We start from the raw sequence: 18,138 nt of genomic DNA, 5'->3' as shown, positions 1-18,138 counted from the left end.
GGTATCCTGATGACTGAAAACCCAAAAAGAAAAGAAAAATGCTTCTACAGACCGTGTCCAAACTAAACGCCACAGTTTGTTGCTTTTGGGGGATTTTTTTTGGTTCTGTTTTGCCTTACAGAGGGTTTTGACATGGTGGTGTTTTGTTCTGTGTCAGAAGGAAAACAAACCCTGGAATACCAAATTCTTTCACACAATGGACTTTCCTTTCTCTAAACATCCCCGTGAGATGGGCCTCTTGCAGCTCTCTCCTCTTCCCAGAACAAGAGAACAAGTACTAGGAAATCTGGAGAGATGAACAGCACACAGCTGGCTTCATCGGAGGAGTGCACACCAGCCCCATGTTACTCAACATCTCCACTGCTGGCTAGTCCTCACCTAGGCAGGCAGGTGAACTTCCAGCAAGCTCTGATGGTCCCTGTGCTACTGGTAGTTTTCTGCTGTGCACCTCAGACTCCTTTTTGTGTCCCTGATGAGACATGATGGGATGATTTCAGGTCCTCATCCTTTATCCTGGACCTTCCATCATCTACTATGCCTGTTTCCCGTGTCACCTCCATGTGCAGTTCCTGACTGCTTTGATCACTCTACCATAGTCCCAAAACCCTATTTGGGAAATACCCCCTTTTGTGATAAATGCTGGCTTTGAGGTTCTCTCTAGGCTTGTAGTCCTGTGGAGGCACCACAGGATATTCTGTGGAGATGAGAGAGGTGACCAGGAGGGACAGAAGAGACTAGCAGAGAGCAAGAGCTCCAGGGGGACCTTCAGACCTAGCATCCTCCCCTGGGCAAGAGGGTGGAGACACACAAAAGGTGAAGGTGATACATTGACAGGAAGGGGCTTTTTGCTGCCTTGTAAATGTGAGGTTGGAGAGGCTATTGGGTGGGATCCTTGAGAAAATGAGTCTTGTTTCATAGTTTAGGATGCTATCTTCTCTCTCCTTCTGCTCTCTTTGTCTGCCTTTCCTTTCATAAGGTTGTACTTTGGTAAGGTTTTCTGTTTTATTATTTGCAGTGGAGGAAGACAGTCTGAGACTGGGTTTCATTTTCCCTGGCATTGGAAGGGATGGAAAAGGAGGCTTGAGGCAGCATTTGGCAAGAGCCCTGGACACTGAACAAGGGCCAGACAAGACCTGGAGAAGGGGTTGCATGTCCACCTTGGCTGATCCATAAGATTTCTGCACTGTAAACAACATAAAGAAAGTATCTTGGCTTTCATTAGATGTTTCAGGTGCCCGGCATGCTTTAAGGAACAGAAATCATCATTACCAATGATTATCTATATTTAGGCTTGATAAAAGTTCAGTTCTTCTGCACTGAACTCGTTCACTTTTGTTACATTCTTTCGGTTTGGGGGTAATACACTGACACTGCTTAGCAACCTTTAATCATTTTGGCAGAGGACAGTAATCTGGGAAGACCAAAGTTTGTATCTGCAACCCTGCCCCAGATGGTTACTTGATCTCCCAAATAATAAGTTATTTGGCCTTGCCATTTGCTTCTAATCACCATTATTTTCCAAACTGCAATTGAGCATCCTGAAATGATAGGATCATAAAATAACTCAACTTGGAAGGGATCCGTAAGTATCATTGAGTCCAACTCCCTGCTCCTTGCAGGACTACTATAAATGCATACTACTCAACACTAATGCTAATATTATTATTTGGTCTGTAGAGCAGCAGTGTACCATGCTGTCTCAGGCAGTTCCAGGAATATAAGGCAGCAATATCTTCATCTGACCCAAACAGGCAGCCACTGGTTTGACTTGGTGCTGCTCAGCAGTGGGATCTGCTCTCCCTTCCAAAGCAGACACTGTAGGTTCTTTATTTCCTAATTGTCACTTTTTCTATTGTCTGCTTCAATCAGAAACAAGGAGCATGGAAAGAACAGTGCTTCCCCTGTCAGGGATGAGGAAGTAAAGACAGAAAAAAAGACTAAAGGAAAAATGTGGTGCCTGACTCTAATCTCCCTTGAAGCAGTGTAAACAAGCAGGTTAAAACACCTAGGAGGTCTGGCCCTGATGCTGTCATCAGAAGAATGAGGAAAACCTATTTTAGACCAATTATGCTGCAGAATATACTTGCGATTTTCAAAGCACCTAAAGCCATCATCATCAAACAGCGCAGTAATTTGAGTTTTAGGGACAGAGTTAAACACTAGGGCCACAAGAACCAGATCTTTAACCCAGTATAAAATGACGCTGTCATGTTGTTTCTGAAGATTTTCTATTGTTTCAAAGATTTCCTACCTCTTGGTTGCTTTGCTAACCTCTCTGCTGGAACACCCTGCATCTAGCCTAGACTCCCACAAGCCCTCCACCTATCTTTCTGCTTGCTGTACCCCAAATCTCCATTCTTCTCTGTCACTCCCTGCAAACTGGCTTGCATTTGCCATTTTCTGATGAAACCCAACGCTTCCTGACTCACTGCCATATTTCCCCCACTTTTTGTAACCACCAGCCATGATAAAGCTCTCTGCTCATATTCAGGATGGGACTGGCCTTGCCTTTGCTCTTTCCTATGAAACTCACTGGAAGAGCATCCCACACATCTGGACTCTTCAGCAACTCAGCTTATCCACACAAAGAAAAAATGAGGTAGAGCTGGTAAGTTTGAGCAAGAGGCTTAGGTCAGCCCCTGTGGGGCAATAGGACAGGACCTGCACGGAGACCTTGTTCCTTGATGTTCTCCAGGTTCCCATTAGGAGCCAAGCAGTTACCTGGCTTGTGTGGACTGAGCTAGCTGTCCCTCCTGGATACCTCTCCAATGGTCACTGGTGCAGCTAGGAACATGGGGCTTCTGCTCCACCTCTACCCATGTCCTCCACCATACAGTCATGGCTGATCTGTCTGAAGGCCAAGGACGCTGGGAGATATGCTAGTGTAAGTGGGTGCCCTGTCCCTACCACAGAGAGATCTCTTGCGTACTATGTTAGGCTCGAGGTATTGCTCCAGAGTATGGCCAGGGATTCCCTGCAACATTGTTTTTTTCAGAAGCATCGAGTATCGCACAGTCTCATGGGCAAGCAGGCTGTTATGTCTCTTGACGCATCCTTCCTGGTTCCCACGGAGCAGTGAGAGAGCCACAGAAGTCCTTGGTGGTTTTGTTTCTCCTCAGCGATGGTTCATTCCTGCAGCCCTTCTTGCTCTTACATCCTGCAGGGCAAAACAGAAGAGATCACCGTACAGAAGCAATGATCAATATAATGGTCCATCTTCCTGTATGCTAACCAAGCGCACACTCCATTGCTGTCCATTGCAGGAAGAATGGGAAGACGTCCGGTTGATGCTCCAGGGTGCTAGTGTACTGCTGCAAAAGCCATTTCAGAAAGGGGTGTAGGAAGGGTTTCAGGCAGCAACAGCATGGTGATTTAATCAACTTCAGCAGGCTCTCTGCCAGGCATATCCTGTCCAGCTTGTGTTGAACTCACTGGCAACAAGGCAAGTCAGTGGCAGCCAACTCCAAATGACCAAGATTAGCCTCGTTTCAGTGCTCTGTAGCTGATTCATGTTTTGGTCTTCTGCCCCACCCAGTCTAGAGTGAGTTCAGCATGTCTTCCAGAGCTCCACTTTCCTGCTTTCAAGGCTCTTCCTCTGCCGGGGATCTTTACCACATTTGTGGCCCAACCCTCTGCCACCAGTCCTCTCTGTTCTCCTGGACTGGACACCATGCAAGGCAGGAGCCAGCAGCTTTATGGCTTTGATTCATCATCTAGGAAAAACGCTGGCTGATCCTGCTGTTTATGCTTCCTCTTGCACCATCTGCCGTTCATGATAGCCATCCCCAACACAAAGACTTGGTGTTTATCTCCACCATGGTGTCTCATGGGGAAAGGCCACTTCTGGGGTCACTGTTCCTATATGGCATCATTGAACATAACACCTGGGAAGTGGAGCTGTGGAACTGGTGCTGTGCCATGCCCTGGCAATGCAATGGCATTCTGCCTCATTGCTTTTCAGAGGCTTTTCCTAAGGTAGTAAATTAGAGACATCAGCCTATCCTCAAAGCAATGCCCTCCACAAAACTCTTCACCATGCAAGAGCACCCACGTGTCCTGGTGTGCCAGCGAATATTTCCATGCTGGCTGCAATGGCTGGTGGCATGGACAGGCTGCCAGTTGCCAAGAACACTGCAGCACATGCTCTGGATTTGTCAAAAAAAAAAAACAAAAACAACCCCAAACCATGGACATGGGATCATGGGAACACATTCATAACCCACCAGTTTTGCACCACCAGACAATGCTCAAGTCTGGTCTCAGTGACTTACCTGTCTATGGTGTGAGCTAAAAATTAAAACCTGATGGTTTCCCACAGGACTCAGACTCCTGGATGATATAAGCCTTTGTGGTCCTTTTCCTTAAATAACTACAGAGTGGAACTAGATGGGTTTTCTCTCCAACAGATGGGTTGCGAATAGGTGCTGTTGGAGGCTGAGGGACGGTAAATCAAAGAAGCTGCCCAGACATGGTATGTCCCTAGCTTGAAAGGAAAAAAGCAGGTGATATCCAGTTCTGCCACACTATTCAGATGCTCTAGCAATACAATAACACAATTATTTATTAAGCTTTCCTCTCTATTCTGGTTGTCAGGAAAATATTATTACCTTGTCTTAAAGTCAGGAGAGTGGAATGTGTCTTAAAGATGGGAGATGGGATATGTCCTTTGGGACAACAACAATGTGCTTGCATAGCACAGGTCCCAGAAGAAACAGGGTTGTGTCAGAAGGGCATTCTGTAAAATAACAGAAAACAAAAGCTTTTCTTTCTCCCTAAGCAAATAATTTATGTGTTTCCTTGTGGTTCACTTGTAAAGGCTTGCTCAACTCTAAGAGGATGTGGTCACACTCACTGGAAACTCCAGATGCTGCAATATATAAATACAAATCTGCATTAAACTCACATTTTTTATTACTTAAATCTCATGTGCTTTCACTCCATTTTTCTTGCAGGGGGATGGCAGGCTGCTACAGTTTCCATGTCCTTTGGAGAGCATTTGCCCAATACCTCTAATATCTCCTCCTCGAATTCTTTGAGAGGATCCAGTCTTTTGTTACTTACTGATGTCACTGTAGCCTAGGAGAGGAATCAACAGTCATGAATTATGGACTATGCTGTTAGGACATTTCTCTCTGATTTTAGTGTGAACAAACTCCAGATAGCTACTGCCAGCGTCCTCATTTTGTGCACAGAAAAGCAACTCTGAACACTACCTTCAAAAAAAAAACAAGGAAAAAAAAGAAGTGGTGGTGGTGTCAGAGTCTTGCTTTCTCCTTGAACAGCGAAACTCTGATTCCAAGCAAAAGCAAACTGAACCTACTGCATTTTGAAGTGACTTTGAAAGATGATGCACAGTGCGATGGTACAACAGTGAGGGGAGGGCTTCCCTAAGCACACAGCCACTCTAGGGCATGATTAGAGGAGTAGCTCAAACTTTTCCATCTGAATGCTCCATTTATTTATTATAAACCCCCATCATTTCTAATCATAACTTACTGCTTGCTGAAAGCCCCACAGTAATGTTGTTGTCATCTGTAAGCAGTGTAGGATGTGGTTAGTTATTTGACAGACTCATGAGGGCTACGTTCAGATCTACCCATGTGCACAAAGCACCGCAATTTGGAAAGTCTGGACAGTCTTTGGCAAGGTACTCTTCGTACACCCAAACTACACCACCACACACACTCCTTAAGATAGCCAAGACGTGTGAATGCACTTTTGCCTACTCTTAGAGTTTATAGCTCTCAGAGTTGGTTAAAAAAAAATGAATTAGGCAAGTACAATGACATTGGATCTAAAGGATGTCTCAGCTTGGGTTTTGGAGATTTAGCTCATGATTTTTAACTCTTTTACTTCACAGGGGCAAAGAACTGCTTTGCTGTCTAACGAACCCCATGGTTTCCAGCTAAGCATTTGACCTAGAGAGTCAAGCCCATTCCTGTCTGACTCCCAAAGTAAAATCAACAACCTCAACAACAAAAAGCCTTGGAAACACAGTCTGACTCAGTTGACCCCTAAAATGCCACAATGGCACAATTGGATATAGAGTGGTATTTTTACCACCTGGGAGGAAGGAACACATGGACCTTCTTTGGATATGAAAAAACCCACTGCTTAGAATTTCTAGCAGATGGATCCTAAAGCGACTTGGAGCTTATCTTCAAATTTGGGGGTTCCATGCTGCCCTGTGAGGAGCTTCTCTACGGGACCAGGTTGAGTCCACTCACAGAGCAGTGGGCTTGCATTGCCACGGGAGAGTCCCTGTGAGGAGCAAGACAGAAAAGCTGGGTGCTCATCCCAGCTGTCATCAAGAAATTAATTTCTGATTGACAAGCTGAGGGGCTTTCTTCATGATGGGTATGTTACCATAAAGATAAGTCATCAAGAAACTAAAAGCAGAGAAGGAACAAAACTAATATTTAAGGAAAAATGTAATTGCAGCATCTGGCAAAATACTTCCTTTTTAAATCCTTCTGTTGGTTAATGGTTACTCACCACCTGAATTATGCTGGTGATTGTGACTCCTCTCAGGATCTACACATAAAGCGCTGCTTACTGTATGTATGATGACCTGGATGGACAACTAGTCTTAGAGGAAGTATCCAGTTACTGGTGGCTTTGATAAGACCTATAGGAAAGCCACTCGTGGTGGTGAGAAGCACTTCAGATACCTGCTGGGTCACGTTTTATATGTAGTCATAAAAAATCAAATGGTCATTTAGCATGCAATCAGCAGATGTAGTAACGCTTTTTTAAACCTGAACCATAATAGGTCAAGACCACTTACTCATCTCTAGCTCTCACAGTCACAGGTCCACTTTAACACATGGGGATTCTCTTATCCTGTGCCAACACCATGCCACCTGGAAATCCCTATTCCCCCCTGGCTTGAGGCACTGATTGTTGTTCAACATCCTGTCCTATCAGAGACTGGATGGAAAATCCTGATTTCCTTTAAAAGCTCAGAAGGGCGGATTCACAGATGCAGTTGTCTCTCAGTTCACAAAACAGTGGGAGTGAGGACTGCTGGGACTCAAGCTTTCCATATAGGCATTGGCCTAGGTGGGTTGAGCACTGGATCCGGCATTGCATCACCCATCTGGGGCCCTGTGCTTATTTGTGGGCTTGTCTTCCCTTGGAGGCAAAGAGAATACAAAGACAAATCCTCTCCCATGCCATGTTGAAGGCTCAAGTCACAAAGCAGGAGGGTAACACTGAAATAAGTCTCCGTAACATGCAAGATCTTGGTCTTCTTCACCAAACCACAAGGCAGAACCCTGTCTCTCACATTGGCCACCATGGAGCTAGCAAATATTAAATAAAACTGCTGTCTCCACCAAGCTGGGCCATATTCATCTTGGCAGCTCCAAGCTCCCATCTCTTTCTGCTCCTACAAAATGCCACATCCTCTCCAGGGAATGTTTTCAAGTCAAGGTGCCCTTTCAGACCTGAGCTTCAAGGCTAGGAACAAGCCTCCTGGGATCAGATGTAGAGACAGAAGAAAATGAGTAAGGAGGCATGAGGTATTCAACCTGGTAACAGTAATTTTGTCTCATATATATGCACTGGTGCTGTCAGAAGTCGGATATAATAGCATCACCTGAGGTGCCACCATTTTCTGAGTGCTGCACCATGAGCGCAGTTACTGCCCTGTTGAAGGACGTTATTAATATTTACCACGTGATTGCCTTGAGTGCCAGAGCAGTGAAATACTTGTCCTGCAGCCCCCTGTGATCAAATCAGCAGCACACAGAGGGGAAGTCCAAAGAAATGGCTCCTCGGAGCACAACCCACATGCACCCACTTGAAGGACAGAGGCTCCTCTTCAGGAATGTCACAGCTGCTTCAGTTTGGGAACCTTGAAGTCAAAAGCTCCTCTGCGGCACACACTTGAAGGGGCACTTCATCTTCTCTGGCTGAAGGAATTCATATTAACTAAAGCATTTCAATTAAAAGTCAAGACTGAATCACTGCAAAGTGCCAGGGACAAGAGTCGTTAATACTAGAATGCAAGTTTTAAATAATTTTTTATATGCTCTACAAGGCATCCATAAAAGGCCATTAATCAATATGCATTTCAGTTCCTTGCATTAGGGTTTACAGAATTTAAATTCACAGAAGTGGAAGGGTAGGGAAACCAACCTGAATTTCTATCAGAGCTCTTGCACAGCCAAAACTGGGAGACTACCTGGATCCAAGCTGTTGGATTCATGTGACCAAATGGATCAGACTGTTTTTGGTGGCCTGTGCCAAAATGAACTTGTGGTCCCAGTCCCTGCAGAATGGGTGTTGGGGCACATCATTGACATGGAGGCAAGTTTTTGAGTCCTTGCTGGTGAGAACAGCTGGGATTTTGGTTGGCCATCTCAGCCAGCATCAAATAGTCACAGGCACTACTGGCAATTTAAGCATTACCTTGTCATGCCCTGGTGAGAAGAGCAGGCAGGATGAGGATGGGCTGGCCCATAGACATTAGCTCTCAGAGCTGCAGGTGTTCAGTTCTTGGGGACACCAGATCTTCAGGTGCAGCATTCACATGCCCTCACCAGAGATTTGATAACTCTCTCCCTGCATAGGTATGGGGCTAGTTTTGTGGCAGATGCATAGCAAAAGAAGGTGATGCTCCTGCCTCCTGCTGCTAGTGGCGAGAAAAGGAGACGCATCATAGAATCATAGAATGGTTTCGGTTGGAAAGGACCTCAAGATCATCTAGTTCCAACCCCCTTGCCATGGTGGCGTCATCTCATAGCAGGAGCATAGAGAGGCATGAGCTTTCCCAAGGCAGGAAGGGACACACAGACTCATCCAAGAAGTCACTTGTGGGAGTGCAGGGGGCTAGGGTCTGAAGCTAAGTGTGTGCTTAAGCATGTGTCTGGATCAGGGCCAGAGGTGCAAAAAAGAAATTTCCAGCAAGGAGAAAACTCTAGGAAGAACCAAACCCTTGAGGAAGCTAAGGGTGAGGTTTGCGCTTCCTAGTTCAGTCTAAAAAAAGCCCTGTCCCAGGAGGGGGTGAGTTTCAGAAACATCCAATGTGTCCGTGTCCACCCCCCAATCAGGTAGCTTGATCCTTTGTATCCAGAATAGGGGTGAGAAAACAAAGCACATGGAAGCCCCACAATGCAGATGCAACCTCAGAGCATCCTTCCCTGTAGTCAGCAGAGCAGCATCACAGAATCATAGGATCAGCTAGGTTGGAAAAGACCTCTAAGACTGAGTCCAATCATTACCCCAGTGCTGCCAAGCCCACCACTAAACCATGTCACTAAGGGCAAACTGATATCCCCTCAACATTTCCCCTCAGGACTGCCACTCATGATCTCCACTCACAGTCACTCCTCATCTACCTGCCATAGAAGCCTACTCTGTATAGCTGCCACCCCTACCCCTCACAGCCACCCCTCATCTCCCCTCAATATCTCCCCTCAAGGTCTCCCATCATGGCCACCAGTCACAGTCCATGGCTGCCCCTGCTCTCCTTTCATGAGCTCCCCTCACACAACTCATGATCACCCCTGCTCTCCTCTCACAACGTCTCATCATGATTTACTCTCACCCCTCATGGCCACCCTCCTCTCCCTTCACAATGTCCCCTCATGATTTACCCTAATCTCTCATGGTCACCCTCCTCTCCCCTCACCAACTTACTTCAACCTCTCATGGCTTCTTCTCCCCGCTCACGACTGCCTCCATGAACTCCCCTAACGACTGCCCCCAAGGAGTTCACCTCATGACTGCCCCCATAAACTCACCTCATGAACTCCCCTCATGAATCCCCCTCTTGAACTGCCCTCACGAATGGCCCCATGAACTCCCCTCACGACTGCCCCATGAACTCACTCATAACTGCCCCCATGAACTCCCCTCTCGACTGCCCCTCATGAACTCTCCTCACAACTGCCCCTCTTAAACTACATACATGACTGCCCCTCTTGAACTCCCCTCACGACTGCCACTCATGAACTCCCCTCTCGACTGCCCCTCTTGAACTCATGACTGCCCCGCCTGAACTACATTCACGACTGCCACTCAGGATTTCCCCTCATTAAGGTCCCTCATGAACTCCCCTATCAACTGCCACTCATCAGCTCCCCTCACGACTGCCCCTATGAGCTCACATCAAGAGTGCCCCTCTTGAACTCCCCTCACAACTGCCCATGATGAACTCCCCTCTCAACCACCCCTCATGAATTCCCCTCACGACTTACCTCATGAACTCCCTCTCGAATGCCCCTCATGAACTCCTCTCTTGACTGCCCCTCATGAACTCCCCTCAACTGCACCCATAAGCTCACATAAAGACTGCCACTCATGAACTCCTCTCTCAAATGCCCCTCTTGATCCCCCCTCATGACTGCCCCCATGAGCTCATCTCTCGACTGCCCATCATGAACTCCCCTCATTACTGCCCTTCATGAACTCCCCTCTTGACTGCCCCTCATGAACTCTCCTCTTGATTGCCACTCAGGAAATCCTCTCTCAACTGCCCCTAATGAACTCCCCTCACGACTGCCCTGCATGAACTCCCCTCTCTACTGCCCCTCATGAACTCCTCTCTCGACTGCCCCTCTTGATCTCCCCTCATGACTGCCCCCATGAACTCCCCTCACGACTTCCCTCATGAACCCCCCTCACAACTGCCCCTCATGAACTCCTCTCTTGACTGCCCCCATGAGGTCACCTCAAGATTGCCCCTCATGAACTCCCCTCTCAACTGCCCCCATGACCTCATTTCACGACTGCCCCCATGAACTCAGCTCATGACTGCCCCTCATGAACTCCCCTCATGACTGCTCCCATGAGCTCACATCATGACTGCACCCATGAGCTCACATCAAGACTGCCCTCAGGAGCTCCTCTCTCAACTGCCCCTCTTGAACCCCCCTCTTGAGCTCATCTCTCGACTGCCCATCATGAACTCCCCTCTCAACTGCCCCCATAAACTCCCCTCAAGACTGCCCCTCATGAACTCTCCTCACCACTGAACCTCATTAACTCCCCTCATTACTGCCCCTCATGAACTCCCCTCATGACTGCTCCCATGAGCTCACCTCAAGACTGCCCCTCATGAACTCCCCTCACGACTGCTCCTCATGACCTCCTCTTTCGGCTGCCTCTCTTGAACTCCCCTCACTACTGCCCCCATGAACACTCCTCACGACTGCCCCTCTCGAACTCCCCTCATGCTTTCCCGTCTTGAAATTCCCTCACAACTTTGAATGGTTCATAGGAGCAGGGATGCACCAAAAGCAGCAGAGATGGTTGTTGCAGCTCAGAGATGAAAACGGGGCCTGGGAACAGTTTTACCCCAGGGTTATTCGCATACTGTGTGCCATGGTGTTGGATGTGCCCCTGCTAGTTCTCCCCCTAGCACAGCTTGGGGGAAAGCAGGAGCTGGGAGCTGGAACCTAGAAGCAGGCTGGATGCAGCCACCCTATTCTGAAGGCTAAACAAATGCAACCCTATAGAGGAATGTCAGGTTAAGCCATTTATGTGCCCGCCTCAGGCTCTGCTTAGTTTACTGCCAGCATAAAAATCCGCCGGTGCTTGGAAATCATCTTGAAACTTGTCTGCACATCGCTAAGGCTCAGCTTGTGTTCAGAGGGATGCATCTGCCTGATTTTGCTACCTTGATGCTTGAAATTAGCTGGGGAAAAGCAGGCAGCCTTTCGGAGAGGGAAAGAAAAAAAAAGAAAGAAAAAACCCAACAAACAAACAAAACCCCAGAAAGAAACCAAAAGCGGGGGCGGGAGGGAAGCGAAAGGGAGGGTTTTAGGATTCTGTCTCAGGGAAAGGCAGCCCAGAGGCGTCGGAACCTCGCAGGGCCGTCTCCGCCGTCGTTCCGCATTGCGAAAGCCCCTTTTGATTGGGTCGGGGTGCCCCTCGGTTTTGCAAAGCATCCCGACACGGAAACTCTGGCCCACGCTGCACCTCCCCAAAACCCAGCGGGAATGCTAGAAAGCCGGGAGGCCCCGCGTCGGGGCCGGGAACTGCTGCGGGGCCGGGAACAGCGGAGGGAGAGGCCGCCTGCCATCTAGCGGCACCGAGAGAGGCACTCCGAGCCCGAGCACAAGCCCCCGTCCCTCCTCACGCAGGGGGAGCGGGTTGTGTTCCGCGGGGGCTCGGAGAGGCTTGTGCCAGCGGGGTCTTGTGCATCTGCCAGGAAAGTACACCGAGACGTAAGTGCGGTGGAGCAGAAATGGTTTTGCAGACTGACGAGCTCCCCACCCTCTTGCACGGCTCCTTTCTGCCTCGCTACACCCGTGCGAGGGATTTTTTCCTCCTTTCCCTCCGTTAAAACAAGTCCCCGTGGCCGGAGCAGGGCTCCCCCCTCCTCTCCATCCCTTTCCATCTCCCACAGCGTCCCTTCTGCCTCCCATTTTGGGGCCTCGCTGCTCCGACGCTGCTGCTGTCTCCGATGGGGACACGGAGAGGGGGAGCAGGAAGACACAACCACATTTTTGTTCTCCCTTTGGTGGCCTCATATCTCCATAACAAAGTGCAGAACTTTGAGGGGGTGCTTGTACCTCTCTGTTTCTGCACCAGGAGTCTGCAAGCTGAAGGAGGGGATGCCTGAACACACCCCACCCTTCCTTTTCCTCTTCCTGCAAATTCCCTTATGCAATAAATCCAACTCCCCTTGTGCTGGGGGATCCCCTGTGTTACAGGCTGACCTGTCACTTTTCATGTTCTATGAAGACAGGTTGAGAGAGCTGGGGTTGTTCAGCTTGGAAAAGAGTTAGGGATAGGGTGAGAGGATGGCTTTAAACTGAGAGATTTAGATATTAAGGAGAAATTCTTTCCTGTTGCCCACAGGTTGCCCAGAGAAGCTGTGGCTGCCCCATCCTTGGCAGTGTTCAAGGCCAGGTTGGAAACGGCTTGGAGCAACCTGGTCTAGTGGAAGGTGCCCTGCCCATGCCAGAGAGCTGCAACTAGATGAACTTTGAGGTTCCTTCCAACCCAAACCATTCTAGGATTCATCCCCACAGCACAGCCTTATACCCAGGGAACGAAATGGAGATGGCTTTTCAGAGGCCAAAGATCCCATCCTCCCCCACAGACCTGTGGGGAGTCCTCATGAAGGGGCTGCACATCACAGACCCAACATGGGCATCCTCAAACAAGCCCTCTCAAGGTGCTTATCAAATGCAAGGAGCCACAGAGCTGGAATCCAATTTAAAAGGAGGGGAAAAGCTGGGCTCTGGGCAGTTGTGAGGTGTCAACCAGTGGCACTAGTGTGCCCAGGAGTGCTGCTGGTTACCAGGGTGCTAAAAATGAAGGCAGTGCTGGGTCCTCCCTGCAAACCAGCACAAAGTACAAGGCTCTCTGCAGCAGCAGATCCTCTGCACTGGAATGAGTGTGAGCAGTTTGGTGGCACCCCAGGACCCAGGCAGATGGGGGAGATGGTACTGGTAGATTAATAGACCTGTGCCCCAGTCCACAGACCCTCTGTCAGCCCTGGATACACAAGGGCTGCCCAAGCAGCTCCACACTGATGTAAAGCTTTATTTTTAGCCCTGATAGTAGCTTCTTGATAAATCCCAGAAATACTCAGCCCTACACACTGAAATCAGCTTGGAGATGGGGTTCAGCCAACCCTGGGCATGCCCCAGTTCTGGGGCCCCAGTTTGCTCACAGCCTCTCATTGGCAGCTATAGTCTGGTGCAGAACATTGCCTATTTTTCTTCCCTTCCTGCTCAACCTAGCAAGGATCCATCTGTATGCCTTGGAACCAAGGACCCTAAATCGTTCCATCAGTCTCAAGTAGTACCATGGCAAAAGAGGCAGTCAGGATTCCCTACTGCACTCCCTATCCACCCTCCTCTAACCTTGCTCAGGAAATATGTCCACCCTCATTTTTATTTTATTGCTTTGTTCCTTTATCTAAAAAAACAACACAATGTGACTTTTAAAGTTCAAGTTGACTGCACAGACCAATCCTTGTGCAAGCCCAGAGCACAGGCAGTCAAATGTGTCATGAAGGATTTATTCAAAAGGACAGGTTTTACCTCTCAGTCTTGTTCCATAGGTGCTCTCAGCCAGATGCTTTTTAAAGTCCTCTGGGGAAAGAGCTGCCGTCCCAGCGAGATGAACAGGCAGGGAGAATGTCTTTTTGGCCTTTGTGTTGAGGCTGTCCTGTACCAGCCAGCCACAGTGCTGGGAACCAGTGCCAGGCATGTTTCATTTGCAAGGAGAGATGTTGCTGGGATCAGTAGAGGGTGCAAGGCATTTTATTGAGGAAAAAAGGCTCAAAGTACTAGCTTGGCCCATCTCCATCCTCCTGATGCACGGCAGCAAGGTGCTGCCCTGGGGACCAAGTATGCTTGGCCACCAAGTATAGAAGGAAATCTAGGAGGGGTTAAAAAAGGCATTTTTGAGATGTGCTGCTACCTGATTCTTCAGGTTCAGCACAGAAGAACTGAGATGGTCCTGGTCACTGGGGTTTCCCATCTCCCTGGGTCCTGCCCACGTTTCCTTCCATGTTTCCTCCATGTTCGCAGCAAGTTTGCCCTCTAATTTGTCCACATGAGTGATTTTTTTTTCTGGGCTGATTCTAGTGTCTTCACATCTTAGATCGCCATGACAAGCTAGAAGGAGGCTGCAGAGCCCTTTTGCTCTTGTCGGTACTGGTTTAATTAAAGAAAATAATAATCAGGACTAGAGAAAAGCTCAGCATTAACCTCATGCTAAAGCGCTTTCCAAGTAGGTACGCCAGTGAAATAAAAACAGCAATTTGCAGCTAAATAAAAATAACAGTTAAGCATTTGAAATACAAATATACCATTCAGAACAAGCAGATAAATATTCAGCTGTGTTCATTACGAGGTTGAGGCTGTCTCTCAAATAAACAGACAGGTACAAAATAGCAGCCTGAATACTCCAATTAGCAAACATTGCATCAGCGCTGACACTCCTGGCCCCAGGCAAAAGGGAAATGAGGAGAAGGTTAGGGGCAACAGGGTAAGCATGTGTGGAAAATTCTTTTTTTTTATTTAATTTGCCTTAAATTTTGTTTTATGGAACCATTGTTTGGATTCTCCTTCTTGGAGGGCTTTAATTCCCAGGGATGGGGTGTTGTCATGTTCACGGTTACAGACTGGGCAGAGAAGTGATTCAGAGCAGCCCTGAGAAGAAGGACTTGGGGGTGTTGGTCAATGAGAAACTTAACATGAGCCAGCACTGTGCGCTTGCAGCCCAGAAAGCCAACTGTATCCTGGGCTGCATCAAAAGCAGCGCGACCAGGAGGTCCAAGGACGTGATCCTGCCCCTCTGCTCTCGTGAGATCCCACTTGAAGTATTGTGTACAGTTCTGGTGTCCTCAGCATAAAAAGGACATGGAACTGTTGGAACAAGTCCAGAGGAGGGCCATGAGAATGATCAGGGGACTGGAGCACCTCCCGTATGAAGACAGGCTGAGGAAGTTGGGGCTGTTCAGCCTGGAGAAGAGAAGGCTGCGTGGAGACCTCATAGCAGCCTTCTAGTATCTGAAGGGGGCCTATAGAGGTGCTGGAGAGGGATTCTTCATTAGGGATTGTAGCAATAGGACAAAGCATAATGGGTTCAAACTAAAATGGGACATTTAGGCTGGATATAAGGAAGAAGTTCTTTACTGTGAGAGTGGTGAGGAACTGGCACAGGTTGTCCAAGGAAGTTGTTGCTGCACCATCCCTGGCAGTGTTGAAGGCCATGTTGGATGGAGCCTTGAACAACCTTGTCTAGTGAAAGATGTCCCTGCCCATGGCAGGGGGGTTGGAACTGGGTATCTTAAGGCCCTTTCCAACCCAAAGCATTCTATGATTCTGTGTGGCACTGGTGCTCACTGGGGCTCTTTTCTGCTATGACGATTTCCTTCCACCCATGAAGACCCACCACACTCATGCCTGCAGGGGAAAGCAGGTCTTGGCCTCCTGCCTGCTGCCCAGTACCAAGTCCGCGGGTGTTGCCTGTCTATGGAAAGACTACGGATCAGTGCAAACCAAAACACAGCCAAGCCCAAAACCTACAAAGCCTTTGCAGCTCAACTGCTGCAGCAGATTGAAAGAATAACACCCAGTGCCCAGTGCTTCCCTACCCTGCAGCGGGGGCACATGCTGGGGACTCGGCTCCTGCACAAGGGTACACAGGGTCGGTGAGGTGGCCTGGGTAGGCGGTGGGGCCCTGCAGAGGCATCAGTGTGGGGCTTATGGTGGCGGGGTCTACGGCAGGGTATGTGCCCCCCAGGGCCAAGTGTCACCGCAGGGGGCGCTAGGGAGCAGTACCACCTGGAGCACGCGGACTCCGTACCCCCACCCGCAACACGCCGCGGAGGGGGTTGTGTGGGGCTGCTGTTCCCGCGCATGAGCAGCCTGGGCCTGGAGCGCTGCGTGCGCGGGGCGGGCATTCCCGCGCGCCCCCTGCCGGCCCGCCGGCCGCACCGCGCCGTGCCGAATCTGCGGCGGGGTGTTGCTGCCGCCGGCGGCTGCTGCTCGCTGTGCTGAAAGTGCGGCGGCCGTGCGCGGGGCGGCTTTACGCCGGGCGGGATTTCATCATGCGGCGGGGGGCAGGGCGGCGTGCCGCGCCTCTCCATGCCGCTGCCGCCCCGTAGCGTCCTGCCCGCCCTGCTGCGCCTCCTGCGCCGCATCGCCTGCCCGCCCGCTGCCGCCGCCCCGCTTCGCTCTCGGCACGCCCCGGCCGCGACCCCCATGGACGGTCCGCAAGCCGAGGCGCTCCTCGCGCCCCTGCGGCAGGCGGTGCGGCACCAGGTAACCCGCCTTGGCCCCGCTGACCTGGGGGGAACGCGGCTGAGGGGAGTCCCGCTGCGGCGGGTGGTGGCTGCCGGCTGCCGGGGTTGGACACGGAGCACCCGGCGGGGAGGACCCGCCTGAGGGGGGGACGCTCGCCCAGGGGGACTTGCCTGAGGTGGCGACACCCACCCAGGTGAACCCGCCTGATGGGTGGACACCCGCCCAATGAATGAATACGCGCCCGGGAGGACCTGCCTGAAGCAGGGGGGTTCCTGGTTCTCCCTGAGGGGCCGGGTATGTGACAGATCCGCCTGGAGCTCCGGCCCCACTGCGGCTGGCCGGTGCCTCGGCTCGGGTCTGTGGGAAACGTCTCCCCCTAGAGCCATGCCGGCTTGCGTAGGGTGGGTTTGCCCTCCGTGTGGAGTGAACGCGGTGTTGCCCCTCAGCCCCACGGGGCCGGGTTTTCGACCCTCGAGTTGCGCGCCCTGGGGTACTGCTGTGCCCTCTGGGCTCTAGCCATGAGTAGGGGGGTCACCGTGGGTCTGCCAGTGCCTTCTGGCCCTCGGGGGTGCAGGTGTCTCCCTTCGGGTGGGTCTTGCTCTGTCACGGGGAAGTGGGCTGGCAACGAGAGCGTGTGTGGGTTTCCCATGGACTGCCCTTTCCCCTCCCCGTGGTGATGGAGGGTGTTAGAGCTGTCCTGCAGAACTGGATCCGTGCGTCAGTCTACCTGGCATTCCTCTCCCAGGCTTGATGCGTCTTCCTTCTGTGCCCGAGCTTGGGCTGACTTTGCCATGCTCTTAGGACCCCGTAGCTGGCTCTTCACGTTTTCTTTAGAAAACAGCCTGCATGGGGTTTATTATCCTATAGGGTCACACAGTGACTTCCCTTTAGGACTGAGTTTTTGCTGGGTTTTGGAGCTAAACGATATTCTTTAGAGCTGCATGCTTGCCTGATGCAGTAAGGGATGAGTATTTGCTTTGCACATTTTCCATTTCATCATTCTTACTTGTCTAGGTATGTACCTGTCTCCTGTTAGCTGGGGCTGCATAACATTATTTTCCCATCTCCTTCGCTATTATCTTTAGCTTCCTTCTTACCTGAGAAGGATTTGGTTGTCTTTACTTCCTAAGCAGATCTCGATCTTATTACCCATGCTGTGGGGCTAATGGCAGTGGAGCTTGCTTACAGAATGTGGGAGTTCCCCTCCCTGCTTTAGCAGTAAGACCTGGGCGTGTGGGTTCCCCACATACCTCCTTTAAGTGGCTGAATCCGTAGTCTTCTGCTTAGCTTCACACATAGCTGCGTGTGTCCCATGTATTCATAGGTTTGTGCATATGTTTTCGCATTAAATGAGTAGATTTATGGCTCTCTAATTGTACCAGATCTTCAATGAGTTTTTATTATGAATCATTGTACA

General features: G+C 50.0%; 1 protein-coding gene and 1 long non-coding RNA gene across 3 annotated transcripts in view; one reads left to right on the top strand and one right to left on the bottom strand.

The window, feature by feature from the left end:
* Positions 1-4,889: 4,889 nt before the first annotated feature.
* Positions 4,890-9,576, bottom strand: LOC134165028 (uncharacterized). Its single transcript, XR_009965334.1, has 2 exons — positions 8,416-9,576; positions 4,890-5,076 (listed from the first exon to the last, which is right to left on the bottom strand). It is a non-coding gene; the product is annotated as an uncharacterized LOC134165028 (long non-coding RNA).
* Positions 9,577-16,481: 6,905 nt separating this feature from the next.
* GARS1 (glycyl-tRNA synthetase 1) overlaps positions 16,482-18,138 on the top strand; it is a 29,116-nt gene continuing 27,459 nt past the window's right edge. For both annotated transcript variants that reach the window (XM_062621352.1, XM_062621351.1), the window contains exon 1: positions 16,482-16,739. In XM_062621352.1, the coding sequence (XP_062477336.1) occupies positions 16,563-16,739 (177 nt within the window). In that variant the 5' untranslated portion in view covers positions 16,482-16,562. The remainder of the gene's footprint in view (positions 16,740-18,138) is intronic.

The sequence above is a fragment of the Pezoporus occidentalis genome, unplaced genomic scaffold (assembly GCF_034315485.1).
Source record: "Pezoporus occidentalis ecotype Australia unplaced genomic scaffold, CSIRO_AGI_Poc_V1 ctg23, whole genome shotgun sequence".
NCBI classification, from domain to species: Eukaryota; Metazoa; Chordata; class Aves; order Psittaciformes; family Psittacidae; genus Pezoporus; species Pezoporus occidentalis.
This window is presented reverse-complemented; position numbering and strand designations above follow the sequence as displayed.